At 61.5% G+C, this 18,411-nt stretch overlaps 7 protein-coding genes across 7 annotated transcripts; 2 read left to right on the forward strand and 5 right to left on the reverse strand.

The window, feature by feature from the left end:
* Nucleotides 1-467: 467 nt before the first annotated feature.
* On the reverse strand, nucleotides 468-3,278 carry PAN0_009d3871 (RNA-binding protein; the record flags this gene model as incomplete). The annotated part of the gene is made up of 1 exon (XM_014800830.1): nucleotides 468-3,278. One exon carries the CDS (start codon nucleotides 3,276-3,278, stop codon nucleotides 468-470), a length of 2,811 nt encoding a protein of 936 aa, XP_014656316.1.
* Nucleotides 3,279-4,583: 1,305 nt separating this feature from the next.
* On the reverse strand, nucleotides 4,584-5,219 carry PAN0_009d3872 (uncharacterized protein; the record flags this gene model as incomplete). The annotated part of the gene is made up of 1 exon (XM_014800831.1): nucleotides 4,584-5,219. One exon carries the CDS (start codon nucleotides 5,217-5,219, stop codon nucleotides 4,584-4,586), a length of 636 nt encoding a protein of 211 aa, XP_014656317.1.
* An 890-nt stretch (nucleotides 5,220-6,109) lies between these two features.
* On the forward strand, nucleotides 6,110-7,594 carry PAN0_009c3873 (monooxygenase; the record flags this gene model as incomplete). Its single annotated transcript, XM_014800832.1, has 1 exon — nucleotides 6,110-7,594. The coding sequence occupies one exon, from the start codon at nucleotides 6,110-6,112 to the stop codon at nucleotides 7,592-7,594; it is 1,485 nt and encodes a 494-aa protein (XP_014656318.1).
* A 61-nt stretch (nucleotides 7,595-7,655) lies between these two features.
* On the reverse strand, nucleotides 7,656-9,860 carry PAN0_009d3874 (peptide-binding protein; the record flags this gene model as incomplete). The annotated part of the gene is made up of 1 exon (XM_014800833.1): nucleotides 7,656-9,860. One exon carries the CDS (start codon nucleotides 9,858-9,860, stop codon nucleotides 7,656-7,658), a length of 2,205 nt encoding a protein of 734 aa, XP_014656319.1.
* Nucleotides 9,861-10,057: 197 nt separating this feature from the next.
* Nucleotides 10,058-11,164, forward strand: PAN0_009c3875 (uncharacterized protein; the record flags this gene model as incomplete). The annotated part of the gene is made up of 1 exon (XM_014800834.1): nucleotides 10,058-11,164. One exon carries the CDS (start codon nucleotides 10,058-10,060, stop codon nucleotides 11,162-11,164), a length of 1,107 nt encoding a protein of 368 aa, XP_014656320.1.
* A 127-nt stretch (nucleotides 11,165-11,291) lies between these two features.
* Nucleotides 11,292-13,214, reverse strand: PAN0_009d3876 (acetate kinase protein; the record flags this gene model as incomplete). The annotated part of the gene is made up of 3 exons (XM_014800835.1): nucleotides 11,292-11,822; nucleotides 11,937-13,095; nucleotides 13,159-13,214. The coding sequence occupies 3 exons, from the start codon at nucleotides 13,212-13,214 to the stop codon at nucleotides 11,292-11,294; spliced, it is 1,746 nt and encodes a 581-aa protein (XP_014656321.1).
* Nucleotides 13,215-15,123: 1,909 nt separating this feature from the next.
* On the reverse strand, nucleotides 15,124-17,757 carry PAN0_009d3877 (phosphoketolase; the record flags this gene model as incomplete). The annotated part of the gene is made up of 1 exon (XM_014800836.1): nucleotides 15,124-17,757. One exon carries the CDS (start codon nucleotides 17,755-17,757, stop codon nucleotides 15,124-15,126), a length of 2,634 nt encoding a protein of 877 aa, XP_014656322.1.
* Between the last annotated feature and the right edge of the window lie 654 nt (nucleotides 17,758-18,411).

The following is an 18,411-nucleotide window of genomic DNA, read 5'->3' on the forward strand; positions in this document are numbered from 1 at the left end:
ACGGACAAAGGAAGCCAAACACCCCATCACAGCATGCATGTAGAGCAGCATGGCTTGTAGCGTGACCGCCTCGCTTGCTATCAGAAGCTGGAGAAGTCCGCCTGTGGGGGAGGACGGGCAAAAGCGTGCAGAAACAACCACACCAAGCACACTAATCGCCAACACCGACACCATCGCCCATCCACTTGGACACAAAAAAAAAAAACCCCCCCCCCAACCCACCTCCCTCGCTAACTTCAGCTGAAAAAAAAAAGCCCCCCCCCCGCTGGGGGACGATGAGCAAGATCGCCCCGACCACATTCCGACACAGCAGTGAGAAGAACAATGTATATAGAACAGCATGATAGATAGTGTGACAGCCGCGGTGGCCTTTCCAAACTCCCTTTGACAGATGCTGGAAAAGCCCACCTGCGAGGAGAAGGATGAGGAGAAGATCATGGTACAAATGGGAGACGAGAAAACCACGGCTAGTAGTTGCCAAAGCCGGCATTGTTGTAGGCACCCGAACCTGCGCCCCTACTTGCGCCGTGTTGCATGCCCATCGGCGGGGGCAGGTTGGCGTTGAACCCGTAGGCGGCCTGGCCAAAGTGCGGCGGGGGCAGGTTGTGGCCACCTCCTCCGGGCGGGGGACGCATGTGCGGGCTACCACCAGGAGCGCCGTACACATGCTGCGGGGCATGCGGGTGCATGTGCGGCGGCATACCTCCCTGTCCCGGTCCAGGCGGATAGGCATTCATCCCCATATACCCACCCCCACCGCCACGGTATCCACCTGCACCGCCCATGTGCATCTGCTGCTGATGCGCCGCCAGCACCGAATACGGCACGCCGTTCGGCGGTCCCAGGTCCAGATTATCGCGCTGCAGCTTGCTCTGGATGCGCTTGCCATACGGCGTATTGCGAATCACCGGCAGAATCGGCCGGATGCACTCCACCAATCGCATCCTCTGCACCGGATCCGCATAGTCCAAACTCGTCTGCACCACATAGTTGGCATACGAGTCGCGCAGCAGCTTCTCCAGCCTTGCGCGGTTGAGCAGCTCCTCGATGAGCTGCTTGCGCACACCCGGTTCCGACACCCGGATGCACTTCTCCATGACGTTGCTGCTAAACTTCTGCACCGACAGCAGACAGACATTGCCCACAAACTGACGCACCACCGCATCCGTAAACCGCGCGATGCTCAGGTCCAGCACGTACTGCACCACATAGTTGCCAAACGGATCCTGCACCAGCGTGAGCGCATTGTACGTGATCTCGGCCACCAGCTGCACGCGCTGTGCCTCGCTCGCATGGTCAATGCACCGCTGCAGCACACAGCATCCATGCCGGTGCGTCGCCACCTCGACACAGTGCGCCGCCACCGCGTTGTAGATAAACTGGTTATCCTCCGCTCCCAGCCTGTTGAGGCACTTTTGCACCACATGGTTGCCGTTCAGATCCTTGATCAGCGTCACCACGTTCATCGAGAGCGCCACAATGATCGAGTGGATCTGGCGCGGCGTCGAGAGGAAATCGATCATCTTTTGCACCGCACGCGTGCCGTGCATGTTGAGCGAGATCGTCACCAGCTCCGGCGCCACCAGCTCCACAATCAAGTTGCGCTGCTCGTCCGTGCAGTACTCGAGCATCTTTTGGCAGAGGTAGTTGCCAAACGGATCCGTCATCAGCTCGGCAAAGTGCGTAAACGTCTCGGAAAAAATCATGTCGCGGTGCGCCGGATTGCTCTCCTCGAGCTTCTTCTGCAGGAAGCGGCAGCCGTGCTGGTCCTTGCACAGCGCAAAGATGTCGCCCTGCAGCTCCTCGAGCTGCGTCGTGGCATCCAGCTCGCCCTTGCGCGCATGCTTGGCCGACGCCGCAGCGCCACCGTGCGCGCCCAGCCCACCGAGCTTGGCGTGCTCGTCGCCACCCACCATGCCCATCGAGTACTTGTCAGCGGGAAAGAGCGACCCTTGCGAGTTGGCGCCCGCGGTCGGGTTAAAGGCATCAAAGAAGCCCGACGACGGTCGGCTGCCACGTCGCGCCTCAGCGGCAGCGGCGGCATCGAAGCTGTTGGGCGAGTAGGCGCCGAATCGGCTGGGGCTCTCGTTGCCCGCGCCGGCGGCAGCGGCGGTGACGCCGGAGAAGGCGCCCAGGCTGAAGCTGGGGAAAGCGGCGGCGGGGACGGCGGTGTTGACGAAGCGCGAGCCTGCACCCGAACGACCCACCTCACCGCTCAGACCGCCGAGGCCAGGCGATGGCGAGGCGGGCCCGCTCGTCTGTCGGGAAGCAACACTGGCGAAGCTGGCGTTGACGGCGGGCGAGTCGCGACCGGTGTGCGAGAGACGCGGCGAGGGCGAAGGAAGCGGGAAGGCGGCCTGCTGATGTCCTGCGCTGGTGCCGAAGGAAGTGGCGATGGTGGGCGTGGCGTGCTGCTGGGGCGGCGGGGACTTGCGAGCCGCGGTGGCCTGGGCATCAGCCCCTCCAGCCGCGGTGGCGGCGGCGTCGGCGTTTTTGGTGCCAAACTTGGGCCAGTTTGCATCTTTGGCAGTGGGCTGTGCATCGCCTGAATTGTCGGAGCGCTGGACGAGGATGGGGAACTGATCGTCGCCGCCCTTGAGGTTGTACTTTTTCACAAACGCCGAGTCTTCGTTGTCGAGCTCGTCGTCAAAGAGGAAGCGCTCGTTGAAGACGGGGGTAAGGTTGTCGGCGGCAGCAGCCGCCTTGTCGTTGGGCTTGGCGGCCGAGTTGTCGTCGTCGGACTTGGCTGGCGCACGAATCGAGATGGCGGCTACCGCGGCAGCGATGTCGTCGGTGTCGCGCTGCGTCTCGCCCGACTGGCGACGCGAGGAAGGCATGGAGCGATAGAGGTGGGCGAGAGCGTTGGCGCGTGCTGCGGCGTCGGTGGTGTTGGCGCCAGCAGTGGCGGCGGTGGGAGCAGCGGCGGAGGAGGACTTGGGGTTGGCGATGGCACTCTCGTTGGGCGGGGTGGTCGGGGCGGAAGCGACGGCCGCGCCAGCGGTGGCAGCAGAGTTGGAGTTGCGCTGGAGGAGGAGGTTCTGTTCCTCTTCTCGCTGCTGCTTTTCGAGGAGGGCCATCTGGTGCTCAAACACCTTGCGCTGCATGGCACGCTGCTGTTCGTGCTCGTGGCGTTTCTGCTCGATGCGCGCCTGGATGTCTGCTGCGTCGGCGGCGGCGGAGTCGGACGAGGAGTGGGAGGAGGAGGTGGGAGCGGTATCGGCGTCGGGTGGGGTGGAGAGTTTGGCGGTGGCCGGGTTGTTGGAGTCGTTGGCCGACATGACGGGGAGAGGATTGGATATAGGCTGTGCTGGAGGCGACAAGGCAGTGGAATGGGCTTGCGTCGGGTACTGGAGGTTGGTGCTGGGTTTGGACGGCTTGATGAGAGTGGCCGAGGTGTTGTTGTACGAGAGGAAGTGGCAGGAGGATGTTATGGTGTTACAAGGAATTGTACAAGGTATGCAAGGGAACGGGAACTGCGGGGAGAAAGCAATGGAGACGAGGTTAGCTTTGCGCGCACATCGGGCACGGAAGCAGCAGGCGGTGAAGGTGAGGACTCACGATGCGAAGGTGATGTTGATATCAAATGCAGGAGTCCATGCGAGCAGATCGGAGCGCTTTGGAGGTATGACTGCGGAAATGGAGGGTGGTGGTAGTACAGAGCTTGTGTTTTTTTTTTGTGTGAATGCAAAGGGTGGTGATGATGACGATGCGATCGCTGGTAGGCGAGCTCTCTTGCTGGAGTCTGCACCTAATAGGGTGTTGGACGACCAGTGCAAGACCGAGAGAGAGAGGAAGGGGGAGGGGGGAAGGCGGAAGGTGAAGGTGAGAGTGAGAGTGAAGAGGTTGTGGAGGAAGACGGAGAGATCGAAGCGGTAGCCAAGGAGAGTCACCGAGGCAGCAGCGGCCACACGCAGTCGTCCGTCCCAACGCACCCAACGCACACAAACGCACACAAAACGCACACACCATCCGTATTTCTCACCCACACGTTGAGGCGCTTTTCAGGCACACTCAGGAGTGGGTGCCACGCCGCCGCTCAAGCCTCGAATTGAGCCGTGCTCAATCCAACTTGCCAGTCACACCTTGCGTTTGCTTTCCCCCCCACACTCACACACTACAATCACAGCAATGCAACAGCAATGCAACAGCAATCACAGCAATCACAGCAATGCACTGACGATGGCGGCTGCCTGTTGCTGCTGCTGCGGTGGTGGAACAAAAAGCCTCAATTTCCGCCGCCCCACCAGCTCTTTGGAGGCAAAGAGCAACACTTTTTCGCCCAAAAAAAATCTCGCCGAGATTCAAATCGGCGCTCGAGGCGTTGGGTTGGCTGGTCTTCTCTTTGGTTTCTCGGTCGGTAAATTTCCGCTCTGACTTAACGACGCGCCCCCGCCGACATGGCTGCTTCCCGCCACGCTTCGGAGCCAGGGCAGCAGATGGATCCGATCAAACGCGCGAAGAAATTCCGGAGCCAAATGCAACTCCCGATATTCAAACGAATCGGCGACGATCGACCCCCCGATATCACACTCTACAGCTTGGTTCGAGTCGGGAATCGGCATCAGATTGCATAGAGTCCACGCCTACTTGTCGTCAAACTCCTTGTATCGCGTCGGGTAGCCGAGGATCCAGCCTCCGATGATGCGTCCAAACAGCAGGTTGATCGATCGTCCGAGTGGCCAGAGCAGACCAAACGCCCTCCACAACCCGGCGAACGGCACAGGCGGCACGAGGATGACGTCTGCATCGTCCAAGAACCTGAGCATCTGGAACGGATTGGGAGCCTTGCCGGCCATGGTCCTTGCGCTGAGGTATCCGTAGAAGTTGTGCACAAAGTCCTCGTCGAAGCCCGGGTTGGGACCTCCCCTCACGGTGATGTGCACATGCAGATCCTTGCCGCTCTCGGGATCGGACCAGAAGGTGTGTGGCCTGTAGGGTGGGATGTTGACCTTCTGGCCCGCTTGAAGCTTGCCCTGCTTGCCATCGATCAGGTAGCACAGCGTGCCGTCCTTGACGTCGAACGTTTCGGTCTGGAAGAGGTGGATGTGGTAGGGAGGCGTGGCGGTGCTCGAACGACCCACGCCCGAGTGCGGATCGTTGGCACGAAAGATCTGGCCCGAGGTGAACGAGTCGGCGTCCTCGCGCACAAAGTAGGTCTGCAACGCGCCGTCGAAAAAGTGCCACTTGCCATCCACAACCTTGGGGCGTACGATCGACATGTTGACGTGTAGCGAGATGAACGAATGGAGGGCAAGAGCTCAAGATTGCGGATGCACCCAAGTCGAGATCCGACTCGCAGTCTTTAAAACCCAACCTCCGATATTGGCACTTTTTTTCCAAGATTGGCCCGTGCGGCTTGCGATCAATTTCAACAGGAAGAAAAGGCGCGGCACCAGAGCGCGCGATAAAGAGGCCAAGAAAAGATCCGAGCTTTGTCCCACCGCGGACAGGATCCGGTCCGCCCTTCATCACCACTGCGCAACGGACATCGACCGCCGCTAAGCTGCGATCCACGTGCATTGCATCGCATCTACGCTTTCCCCACACTTTGGGCTCGTCTCGTGACCCAATCAGCGCTAGCCGTCCGCGGCCACCGACCCGTCACCGCCACCACCCCAGCCGATTAGCTTGGGCTTTCGAAAGGTACGCTCCGTGATTGGCTCTGCGCGCCTGTTCCCCCGCATTTTCGTTTTTTGAGCCGCCGTGCAATTTGTCGAAATATGCAAGGAAATTAGGCTGCGACACACGAAGATGAACCGCTGAACCGCCGCACTCTAATCGCGCGGCAAAGGGAAATGCCACTCGACGCACAGATGCCATGGCCGATAAGCCGTTTTGGGCTATGAACCTCCGCTCGACGCTCGACACCGCGGGGCCATTCGGACATCGTCCTATCACAGGCCTCTCGCTCTCGCTTCACTCCCAAGGGTCCTCTCCGCGCCGCGCCCTCGTCCACGAAATCCCCGCGCGTCGAGTCCCTTCTTTGCGTGGATTGCATGTATATAGCCGCGGCGTCCATTGTCTGCCCTAGCTTCCCCATCCCACCCCATCGTTATCGTTTCGCTCAACCCCCCAACCGCATCTTTACCTTTCGCTCCATCTATTCACCATGCGCGTGGCAGTCATCGGCGCAGGCTTTGCCGGCATCTCCACCGCCAAGTACCTCACGCAGTACGACCACGACGTCACCGTCTTCGAGGCGTGCGCCGACGTGGGTGGCGTGTGGTCCAAGGCGCGTCGCTACCCGGGTCTCGCCACGCAGAACTCCAAGCAGACGTACAGCCTCTCGGACATGGACATGCCGCGCCACTACCCCACCTGGCCCGCCGCACAGCAGGTCCAGGACTACCTCGACGCCTACGTCGACAAGCACAACCTCCGCCGCCTCATCCGCTTCAGCACCAAGGTCACCCAAGCCACACCCACAGCCACCGACGGATGGAGCATCACCACATCCGCCTCGGACACCCCAGAAGACTTCGACCACCTCGTTGTTGCCACCGGCACCTTTTCGCGCGGCAAGATCCCCGAGTACAAGGGTGCCCAAGAATTCAAGGCCGCAGGCGGTCGAATCCTCCACTCGTCCGACGTTGGGCTCGACCCCGCAACGATCGAGGGCAAGAACGTTCTCGTCATTGGATACGGCAAGTCGTCATGCGACGTGGCCAACGCGGTCTCTGCCAATGCCAAGTCCACCACGCTCGTCGCACGTCGTCTCATCTGGAAGCTCCCACGCATGATCCGCGGCCTCCCCTACCAGTACCTCCTGCTCACGCGCCTCGGCGAGTCGCTCTTCGAATACATCACCCCCTCGGCGTTTGAGCGCTGGTTCAACTCGGGCTCCGGCCGCTTCATCCGCAACTCCATGCTCAACTCGCTCCAGTGGGTCGTCACGGGCCAGCTCAAACTCGACCGTCTGAACCTCGTCCCCCAGGGGCCCTTTGAAGAGATCGCCCGCTCCACCATCTCCCTCTCCACCGAAGGACTCTACAAAAACATCGAGGCGGGTAAGGTGGCCGTTCGAAGAGACGCCGAGATCGACCATCTCTCCAACGGAATCGCCGTGCTCAAGGACGGCACGGAGCTGCCATGCGATCTGGTCATCTGCGCCACGGGATTCCACCAAGACGTCCCCTTCCTCCCCGCCAAAGTGCAGCAAAAGTTCCTCGATGCCGACGGCAACTTCCTACTCCACAAGCATATTATGCCCATTGGCGTACCCAACCTCACCTTCAACGGCTACAACTCCTCCCTCTTTTGCCCCACCTCCTCCGAGGCAGCCGCACTCTGGATCGCTGCCCATCTCGATGGCCTTACCAACTTGCCCAGCGATCAAGACATGCTCGAGGCAGCACAGGCAAAGTTGGACTGGCTCGATGCAAGGAGCAACGGCAAGCATGCGCACGGGACCAACCTCGTGCCGTTCAGCTTGCATTCCATCGACGATACGCTCCAGGACATCGACCTTGGCTTGAGCACCTATGCGACTGTTAGGCAGTGGCTGCTCCCCGTCCGACCCAGCGATTACGCCGGGTTGGGAAGCAAGCTCGGCAAGCGTATCCACGAAGCACGTGCTGCTCAAACCAAGCAGTAGAAACACAAATGTACATACGATGCTATCAAACTCTTTCTTTGCCTTTTGATGCGAGTGTGCTCTAGCGATGAACGCTCTTGCTCGGTGCGGCTAGGCCGTGCAGATGTTGTCGGATCCACGCCTCGCGCTGCTCAGGCACATGTCTGAACGCCCGAAAGCGCGCATCTCTACCCAGCACCGCCTGAATCTGGTCCAAATCCACCGTGCGCGCCATATCCGCCAGCATCACCTCCTCCTCCTCTTCCTCCTCCTTTTCCCCTTCCTTCTTTTCGCGCCGAGTTTCGGCGGTGGTCTTTTTCATGCGGCCCCAGAATTCGACAAACGCACTCTCGCAGAGCATCTCTTCAAACGCCCTTTTCGCCTTCGCCTGCCTTTCCGCGTTCCACTCTTGGTACGCCGCATCGAGCTTGTCGGTGTCGTGGCGGTAGACGCTTAGTGGCGGGTGGGACAGCGCGTCGTCGTGCAGCGTTTGGGCGAGTACATCGTCGGCGTGCGTATCGAGCGCACGCGCATACCGCTCAAACACCGCCGCCAGCTTTTCGCGCTCCGAGTGCAAGAGTCGCCGCACATGTTGCTCGAACAGCTCCTCTTTCTCTCCCTCGGGCAGTGGAGCGAATCGCGCATCTGCTTCCAGCCGAGCAGCTGCCGACCGCCAACTGACGTGCGGCGAGTGGACAGCATCCACCAAAAGCTGGCTGAATTGGCGTCGCGATTCCGACCGCTCCGTCGAGGCCAGTGCTGCCCGGTTGGTGCGTTCGATCCTCTGACGCTCGCGACGAACCTTTTCCTCTCGTTCCCGCATCGCCCTCACCCTCGCCTCCTCCTTCCCATCCTTCATCCTCTCCTTTCCCCTCTCTTCCTTCGCTTGCGACGGGGCTTGGGGTCGACGTTCACCTTTCGCCCACTGGGCAAACAGCTCGAAGCGGCGCGTGGAGCTGCCCACCGCATCGTACCTCTTATCCTCCACCAACCCGGGCGTGCGCTTGGCCTGCATCCACACCGCCATCACCGCCTCCTTCTCCTGCCCTCCCGCTGTCTTGGCTTCAGCTACCTTGCCGCGCAAATTCCCGGGCAGCTTTTCCCCCAGCAATGTTGTGAATGCCGTCTCGGCTTGCAACGCCGCTCGCCGCTTCTCCTCGCCCAGCTCGACGAGGTACGCCTTGAAGACGCGCTCGCGCTCGCCATCGCTCCGTCCGAACGCCGCAAACCTTCGATCGCGCACAAACGCCTCGCGAAAGTCGGCAAACTTGGTCCGCGTAGAACGCACTTCGGCCCTCAGCAGCGCACGAAACTCGGCCTCGGCACGGCTGCCCCCATCTGCCTCCACCGACGGCTGGGCGGATTTGGCAGCACGCTTTTCGCGCAGACGCAGCTTGCACCACTCGTTGAAGGCGTCCTCGCGCTCGCGCGTGGGCAGCGCAAGGTAGGAGGCGTGGTGCGAGAATTTCGGCAGCTCCAGATCCCACGGCGCCATGGGGTTGATCTCGTGCGGTGTGCCGTTGAGCGACGTGAGCAGCACCAGGAACAAAGTTTTTTGCTCTTCCGTCGACAATGTTGCTTCCGGCGCTGAAGGCGGAGTGGGCGAGGAGGAGGCATCCGACTCGTGTGCTGAGGCTGCAGCCTCTGCCGCCATCTGCTCGGCAATCTGACGCTGCCATTCCTCTTCATCCTGCTCCTCTTCCTGCTCGTCAGCCTGCACCGTCACAGACCCCGTGTTAGGGACACGATCCGCATCTTGAGCCTCGTCCTCATCCTCGTCCGAATCATCGATCTCGCTGTGCTCGCTATCATCCTGTTCGTCGGGGCGCGCACGCTTTGCATCTGCCGCAAACTCGGTGATGGGCACGCCCTGCTCGGCCTTTCTCTTCTTCTCCCTCCTCTCCCTCCTCATCCTCTCCTTTTCGTCCTGCTCCTGCTGCTTTGCCACTCTGCGCTGTTGCTCGGCTTGCTGCCTCAGGCTATCCTCCAGCTGCTGCACGTGCTCCGCAATGTGGTCGGGCGCGATCCACTCGCTCTCCTTGCTCGCCTCGTGCCAGAAGAAGACATTGTCGCGGTTCGTGGTCACCTTGAACCAGCCGTCGGTGCCGGGAATGCGCGTTTTGCTCGTCGGCTTTTCGCGCTTGCGCTTGGGCTGGTGCGGAGAAGTGGGGCGCGTGTAGGTGCTCACGCCCGACGTGGTGTGGTGGTAGTACGCTCGGCCAGCGGGGCTGATGTGCTCCGTCCAGCCAGACGGTAGAGCCGAAGGCCCAGCGCCTGCGTCGGCCATCCTTGCCAAAGCTCTTTGTTGGGAGTGGAAGTGATCAAGAAGAAAAGTGGGCGAGCATGACGAAACAAGAATTCCCAGAGCCGCAATTTGGTTCGGAAGTCGGACAATTCGGCCAAAAACTCCACACGGCTTTTTGGCGTCGAAGCTCGATTCCCGACCACCATCCGTTGCTCGCTTTGCATCGCCTGACAGCCAGCATGGGTCCTATCGGTCCACAGCTTCCGGGTCCCTCCCGGCCGCGCTCTCCCTCACACTCCTCTTCAAGCTCCTCGCGTTCGCCTCCTCGCCGAGCGGTAGCTGGCCCCCAACTCCCCGCCAACTTCACACGCTCGCGCTCCAACTCGGTCTCGTCCGACGACATCGGTCCCTCCCTACCCTCGTCCTCCTCCCAGCCCGACTCGTCTGGGCTCAACGAAGGCGCCCGACTCTTTCTCGAGCGCGAGGCACGCCGGACCGCTGCGGCCGAATCCGCACGACTGGCTGCCGAGCAAGCGGCCAACTCGCGCCCCGAGTGGATGCTCGTGCCACCCTCGCTCTCCAACTCGTCACTGCAGGCGGTTGCAGGCGATCCGCTCAACCTCAAATCGCGAGGGTTCGCACAGTCCACCCCGCGCGTGTCGGCACGTGCGTCCGGGTCGGGCACCGCCGAGGTCGACAGCTCCTGGACCGAGACGCCGCAGCAACGCATGGAGCGGATGCGCGCCCAAGTCACCGGCTCCCACCCCGCCCCCGCCGACGCCGACGAGCTGGAACGCGAACGCACCGCACGCAGAGACGCGCATATCGCAGCGCAGGTGCAAGACGCACGTCAATCCACATCGCTCGTGCAGCAGCACATCGATCGGCGCAAGCGCGACATGCAGCGCCAACTCGAGGACCCCGACGACAGTAGGAGGGAACGACGCCACCGCGACAGGGACTCGCATCGCAGCAGCGAGTCACGCCGCGACCGCGACCGCGATCGACACCGCCACCACCGTCGGGACCGATCCCGATCTCCCCGCGGTAGGGATGAGGAGAGGAGGCACTCGCGACGTGATGAGCGCGACGAGCGACACAAAGAACGCAAAAGCAGCCGCAGCAGCCGCAGTGGAGACAAGGAGAGGGAGGAGAAAAAGTCACGCAAGCAGCGCGAGGAGGACGACGTGCGTGCAGGCAAGGCGGCCGCACCTATGCTATGGGACCGCGATGCAGCGCTCAGCATCGGCGGCCGCCTGATGGACGAGAAGCAGCGCGGCAAACTCATCGCAGACGCCTCCGCCCTCGGCGACCGCTTTGGCTCCGGCTCCCGCCGCTTTCTATAACGCTCATTCGCCACAATCCCGTATCGGCCGCCTTCAATCACAATGCACTACGATTGCGCCGAGACCGCGCGAGCCACCCTACTGAAGCTTGAGCTGCCACCGTCGCACGGTATTGGATCTTGCTTTGCTACTTGCGCGCCACCTCCTCGGCCCTGCTCTTGATGGCCTGATTGAACGCCTCGAACCCGTTCTTCGTCTTGGCGCCCATGCCCAGCCAACCCATGAGCGGGGTGTACAGCACGCCACCAAACTCCTCGCGATGTTCCAGCCTCGTGCCGTCTGCATCTTGATGCAACAGAAACAGGTGTCTGCCATCGAACAATCCGGGCCAGTTGGCCAGATGCCCCTGCCATCCAAATCCGCGATCGTCGAGCAGCACGACGGTGGGTGTCATGGTCATGGCTGTACCTCCGGGCGGCTCGATACGAACGCTGAGCTTTGATCCGACGGCGAGATTGGAGGTGCTGATCGAGGTGACGAAGCTCGCCCAGTCCGGGTACGACGCGAAATCGAGCAGCACGCTGCGCACCACCTCGATGGGGGCGGCAATGTCGATGCTCGTCGAGATGACCCGGTTGGCGGGGTGGTTGGCGTTCGACATGGTTGTCGTTTCGCAAACAGGATCGAAGGGGGAAGGCGCGAGTTTATATGCGCAGCCCTGTCGGAGATTCAAATGAGCTTTATTGCGGTGGCGTGAGCATCTCCGTGGAGATCATCCGCGCTTTTGGATCATTTGACGTGCCATCTCTGCCTCTTCATCCGTTCGACACACCAACCACGGCACCGAGCCACTCTCATCCAATCCAAGCCCCCCACGACCGAGCTGGCGACATCCTTCCCTCGCCTTCGTTGCGATGTCGGCGGGGGCGAGGGGGGACAAGTCGAGCGCATGTGCCAGTGCGACATGCAGCTCGTGGCTCGCCTCTCCAATACCGCCGGTAAACACGACCGCATGCACTCCGCCACGTGCACTCATCTTGGCCGCATAACTCCCCAGAAACCCGACGAGACGATCCACATACATGTCGAAAGCCAGCTTGGCGCTCTTTCCTTCGCTGCTGTCCGTCTTGCGCCGCTCGACGAGGGTCCTGAAATCGCTCGTGCCAGCAACAGCCTTGAACCCGCTGTGCTGGTTGAGCACCTCTTCGGCGTGCGTTACACCCGAGGGCTGCCTCTCGTTCGCGCGGGGGATGTGCATCACCAGCACGGGGTCTACAGTCCCACTCCTCGTCGCACCGGGCAACCCTTCTAGCGGCGTCAACCCCATGGACGTATCCCAGCTTCGACCTTGTACCACTGCGCACACGGAGCTTCCTGCGCCCAGGTGACACAGGATCGCATTCACCTCTGCCCTCTCCCTCCCCAGAACCGCAGGGAGGGTGTGCAGCACTGCTTCGTACGACAGACCGTGGAAGCCCCACCTTCGCATCTCCATCCCGCCGGGCAAGGCGCTTCCCGCCAAACCCCGGTCGAGCAGATACCTGCCCCTCACCTCGTCGATCGTCGCGTGGAAGTGCGTGTCGAAGCAACACACGTTCTCGCAGTCGCGCAACAGCGACGATGCCAGGCATGCACGGATGAGCGAGACCGACACGCCGTTGTGCAGCGGTGCGAATCGCGCCAGCCACTCGAGCGTTTGCAGGTGGTGCTGATCTTCCTTCGTGATGGCCACGCCCGACGACAGGTGTGCACCATGCACGACTCGGTGCACCACCGTCCGAATATCAACCTCTTCAAACCTCTTCATCATCGCAAGGATGTGCTCCAGCACACCGGGCGAGATGGCGTCCCACTCTTGCTCCTCCTCGTACACTCCGCTCTCGCCTCGAATGCACACCTTCGCGCCGCTGTCACTGAGCTTCACTGACCCACCGAGCACAGTGTGCAGTTCCGGCGTCGCGTACACCTTGAACTTGAGCGACGAAGATCCGCTACCCACTCCAATTCCAAGATCAGCATTGCAGCACATCCTACCGCGACTGTCGAGGACTTACGCGTTGAGGCACAGCACATGCGCTGCACCCTCTTTCTCGCTCTTCTCGGCTTGCATCTTTGCGTATCGAAGTTGGCGCGCTGTGTCGAGTGGTGGTGGGGGGGGGGGGGGGGCGCCTCGATCGGCACTCCTTATAGGTGCCGGGGAGGGGGGGGGGGGGGTTGCGGTGGCGAGTGTGACTCAGCATGCTTGTCCCCTCGGCCGCTCGGCACCGGCCCAGTCGGGTGTTGACTCATCACCGCCATCCACCCTTGGCCAGCTCGGGGCGTCCGTCTCTGCGCGCCCAGCTTTGGTCGTCTTGCTCTGCCACGCCACGCTTGGCACCACAGTCCGCCGCACTCTGTCGACAGACGGCAGAGATGGCTCTGTCGTCGGCCTGTCACTGCTGCCACGCGCTGCATTCCCAACCGACGCAGAGCAAGCGGTCGTACAGCAGCACTACGCTTTCATTCATCGCTGTCCATCCGATCTCGCGTGACACACTTTTCCTATGTCGCGTTGATCGCTTCCTCCGCCCGAAAATCTTGCTATCGTGGGGAAACGGGGAAGCCCTGCATGTTGACACGCGACAGAACGAGGTGGTTCCATCCACCCACTTTGTCAATCGAAGGCGTCGTTGTGCTCGTCCTGCGTCGCTTGCTATCGAGCACACAGCCCCGGCCCCTGCAATCGTCCAGCCTCGTCGTGTCCACAAGTCGGTGTTCTTCAGAGCTGCCTGTGCAACCATTGCCGTCATCACGAGGCGCAAGATCTTCTCGCTCGAAACTCGCACCCAAATGCCGTCTGGAGGTAGCAGCAACACCAGCTACGACCATACTCACGCACCCCGCTCCATCGCCATTCTGTCCTCAATGACGAGCACATCAGCCGTGTTGAAGTCTGCGACGGTGCATGCTAGGACACTCGAAGGCGTCCGACGTCACAGAGCTGTACGCGATCAAATGAGTCCCCATTATATCAACGACAGAGAGGATGGAGTGAGAACGAAGCTCGCCAAGTGGGCGAGTGAGGTGGGAGAGCAGGATGTAGGTGGATGCAGCACAGCCTCCGGAGCCTTGCGCGGCGTGGTGGGTCGTACACCGGATGCGGGCGTACATGCAGTGCGGCTTGACTGCAGACCAGACCCAGTCTCGAACAGACCGCGCACCAAACAGGCCTTGGAACGACATCAGCCGCTTCCATACCGACGCAGCAAGATGCGTCGACATCAATCGGCGACTTGCGCTGGAGCGGACCAACATGCATCGTGTGGGATTGCGGTGCGATGCCTGTTGATGCAGGGCGCTGGCGGAGCGAACGACAGGCAGAGATGGTACGGAACGATTGTAATTGATCGTGGTTCTATCCACAGTGTGTGTGTGTGCGGGCGAATGGTCCAAGTGAGTGAGCAAGTGAGTAGGAGGCGTGCGCGCGTACCCCTGAGTGGGCGGAGGTGTATACGCGCGCCTCCAGTGCGCGCGCGTGGCGTAAGTGGGCGTGTGGTGTATGCAGGTACCGGCCTGCTCGAGCCGGAACCCCACCAACACATCGTGACCATGCCCTCTGCACAGATCGTTCATCACACAGATCGTTCATCACACAGACGCACTTTGGTTGGTCCGAATCAGACGGCAACTTGGATTGAACCGAGGTAACAGGCATCACGGCGATGTCCACTTCACAGATTCGCAAAACCGATCCCGATTCAATGCGATGCTGCCTAAACATACAACAGGAACACTCCTTCAACCGTCAAGCTACAGCTGGCCACCTTCGGCCTTTCCATCAGGGCATGCGCAGGCAAGCAGTCAATCGAGAAGAGCTGGCCGAGCGGTATCGCCAGGGGACAAATCGATGCTGCACAATCAAACTTGTTTTTTCCACCCCTTCGCCTCGCCCGTCGTTGCCTAACCCGTCGCATGGAGACAAGCATCCTCGCCGTGCCATCTTGCACCTCCCCTTGGCCGCTCCGACACCGCGACCGCCTTCACACATCCAGCTCGGGCGGGTCGCAACCGTGCTCGTCGATATACGTCTGCCACTTTTGCCTCGTCTCCTGCAGGCTCGTCACGAGCTCGTCCCACTCGTCGCTCTCGACCATGCGCTGCAGTCGGGCCTCGTCGCGGCGCCAGGCTTTCTTCAACCCGCAGTCTTGTTCGACGAGGCCGATTGCCGTGAGCGCGACAGTGAAGCGGTCGACGCCGTTGAGCATGAGCATACTGAACGGCGTCGTCGTGGTTCCCTCCTCCCTATACCCCAGAACCGCAGTCGGCCTTCGACCCTGCTCGTCCGACAGTCGATCGCCCAGCAGCCCCTTGACCGCCGTGGGATATCCGTGGAAGTTGAACAGCACGGGCGCGGTGTCCGTAAAGAGGTCCAGGAAAGACGATTCGCTCAGCGCATGCGGATGCACCGACCCCTCGCTGAGAATCATCAGATCCGTCACATTGACGAACCTCACCCTGACGCTCTCCTCCCCTGCAAGACGCTCGAGCAATTCCGTCGCCGCAAGGGCTTCAGCCGTGGTCTCGGTGCCAATGCCGACAATCACCACATCCGGATCTCTGCCCTTGTCGGTCGAGTAGGCGTGCCAGATGCTAGCGCCCGCCTTGCAGTGCCTATTCGCCTCGTCCTCGGCCAAAAAGACGCGGTTTGGATGCTTGCTGCCCACCACCAGATTCACATAGTTGCGGCTGCGCACGCAGTGCGACAGCGTCGACAGCGCACAGTTGGCATCCGGTGGCAGATAGACGCGCGCCACATTGTGCGGCAGGTCCAACACCGCATTGATGAGCCCGGGCGACTGGTGGCTGAATCCATTGCTCTCCTGACGCCACAGCGTCGACGTCTCGAGGTACGTGATCGACGGCACGGGCGGTCGCCATCCCGTCGCGCGCGCCTCCTTGACAAACTTGGCAAACTGGCTGATCATCGTCGTCACAATGCCGAGAAAGGCTTCGTAGCTCGGAAATACACCGATGCGACCCGTGAGCGCGTAGCCCTGCGCAAAACCCTGCAGCGTGTGCTCGCTGAGCATCTCGATCACGCGTCCGGATCGCATGCCTTCGCGCCGCTCCAGACCCGTGACCTGGCTCTCGAATACGTGCTCAAACTTGCGCCCCTTGAAGCCGGCGAGCGACAGCGCAGCATCGAGCTTGTTCGAAACCAGCTCGTCCGGGGAAAAGATGAGCAGCCGGTCCGGGTTGAGCGGAATGAGCGCAGCCAGGTACGCACCGCACTGCTGCATCGCCGAGACCTGCACCTTGTCACCCGCAGCCGAGGTCTCCGATTCGACCATAAAGCCGGTCGTGCCCACATCGACAAGGTTGGGGCTGCGTTGCGCCAGCTCGCGCAGCTGCCCCAAGCGCAGCGACTCGCTCGGAAGCATGCGTGAGACCACGGAGCTGATCTCGAGCCGATCGGCACCTTGACCAGCGAGTGTGAGCCACATCTGGGGCTGGTACGACCTCAGCCATTCCTCGAGCTTCTTGAGATGATCCGGAGGCGAGTGCGCATCCACGTGCAGCGGCACCTGGTGGCTGCGGAACGAGCCCTCGACCTGTAGCCCATCGACGGTCTGCGGCCCACCCCACCCCTTGGGCGACGACAAGATGATCATGGGCCAGCGCGGCTTGTGCATGGGCTCGGCGTTCCTTGCTGCCTTTTGGATCTTGCGAATCTCGTCGTAGGCCCAACCGAGGCTGGCGGCCATGTCGACATCGAACGCGGCCACCTCTCGCTCTCCCGGCCTCGTGTGCCTGCCTCCGAGATGCTGATAGTAGTCGACGAAGCGCACCTGGTAGCCATAGCCCGTAAAGAGCGCCAGCAGCTCTTCGCGGTCCATTGCGCCAAAGATCGTCTTTTCGCTGATCTTGAACCGGTTCAGATGCAGGATCGGCAGGACAGCACCCGACTCGGCGGGGTCGATGAACTTGTGCGCATGCCACGCCGTTGCCGTCGGTCCGGTCTCTGCCTCGCCGTCGCCAATGACTGCAAATGCGATCAGGTCGGGCTTGTCCATCACAGCTCCGTAGGCGACTCCGAGCGCGTAGCCAAGCTCTCCGCCTTCGTGGATCGAGCCGGGCGTCGTGGCTGTCACATGGCTCGGGCGCATCGAGTTGGGCCAGCAAAAGCTCTTGACGAACCTCTGCACACCCGCTGCACTCAGCGACTCGTCTGGCGAGAACTTGGAGATGGAGCCCTCCAGATACAGGCACGCCAGCACCGCGGGTGCGCCATGTCCCGGGCCCGTGACGAAAATGCCCCTGGGCTGGTACTCGTCGCCTGCCGCAGTGGCTTTCTTTTCGATGCGCGCGAGCAGAGCGGTAGCATGCGCATAGGCAAACACGAGTCCGGGTACGGTACCAAAATGACCGAGAAGCCGCTTCTTGACGTGAGCTTCGTAATCGAGGGGCTTGTGGAGCAGCACGTTGTCGAGCAGATAGATCTGCGCCACGGCGAGATAGTTGGCTGCGCTCTGGAAGGCTTGGATGGCTTCGAGGTCGTAGCGGTGTTCGGCGTTTGCATGGTTGGGGAGGACGAGGTGCACCTCCTGGTCGCGCAGAGGCACATCCGCGTCGACGTGCGACGGGACCAAGTGAAAGCCAGCGGGAGCCGTCATGGTGCTGCTCATTCCGTTGAGGGAAAGGAGGGGGGCGCGGTTGGGTCGAGCGCATATATAGGCGACGGCGACGCAGGGCTGAGTCTGAACGCAGCGCACCTTGGCATCAGCGGTCTCTGCGGCTGGAAGAGTGTGACTGAAGCCCGCAAGGGCTGAGTGGCTGGCTCTGGCGCTAGCGCCTTGGCTGCGAGGGTTGATACACCCGCAGGTGGGCGAAATGAAGCTGGATTGGCGGCGGTGATTCAGCCGGGCCAAATGGCCCCTTCTCGGACGCGCAAGATGATTCACACGTCCAACAACGCCACTTGCCAGCCTCGCTCGGACCACACAACCGCAGCAGCCCGCTGAGTTTCACTCCGAGGAGTCATCGGCCAGGGTGTCCAGCTGTCGAGTGGTGCCGAGGCGAGGTGAAGAGGGACCGGTCCCGAGTCGAAGAGGCAAGCACGCAAGGTCGGCTGTCACCCACTCCAGCCTCGACCGCGAATTGCAAACTGAGCCGACTTGCGCTCGGAGCCTGGAGCGGCGTGCGACGCTCAGAGTAGCTGGCTTGGTCGGCACTGTTCCCCCCACTGACATCTCCGCTCCTCACTGTCTTGACCACATCCACCGCCAACCTTGATCGATCTTCATAGGTGCTATTATCTGAACTTGGTG

The sequence above is a fragment of the Moesziomyces antarcticus genome, assembly GCF_000747765.1.
Source record: "Moesziomyces antarcticus DNA, scaffold: scaffold_v10009, strain JCM 10317, whole genome shotgun sequence".
NCBI lineage: Eukaryota > Fungi > Basidiomycota > Ustilaginomycetes > Ustilaginales > Ustilaginaceae > Moesziomyces > Moesziomyces antarcticus.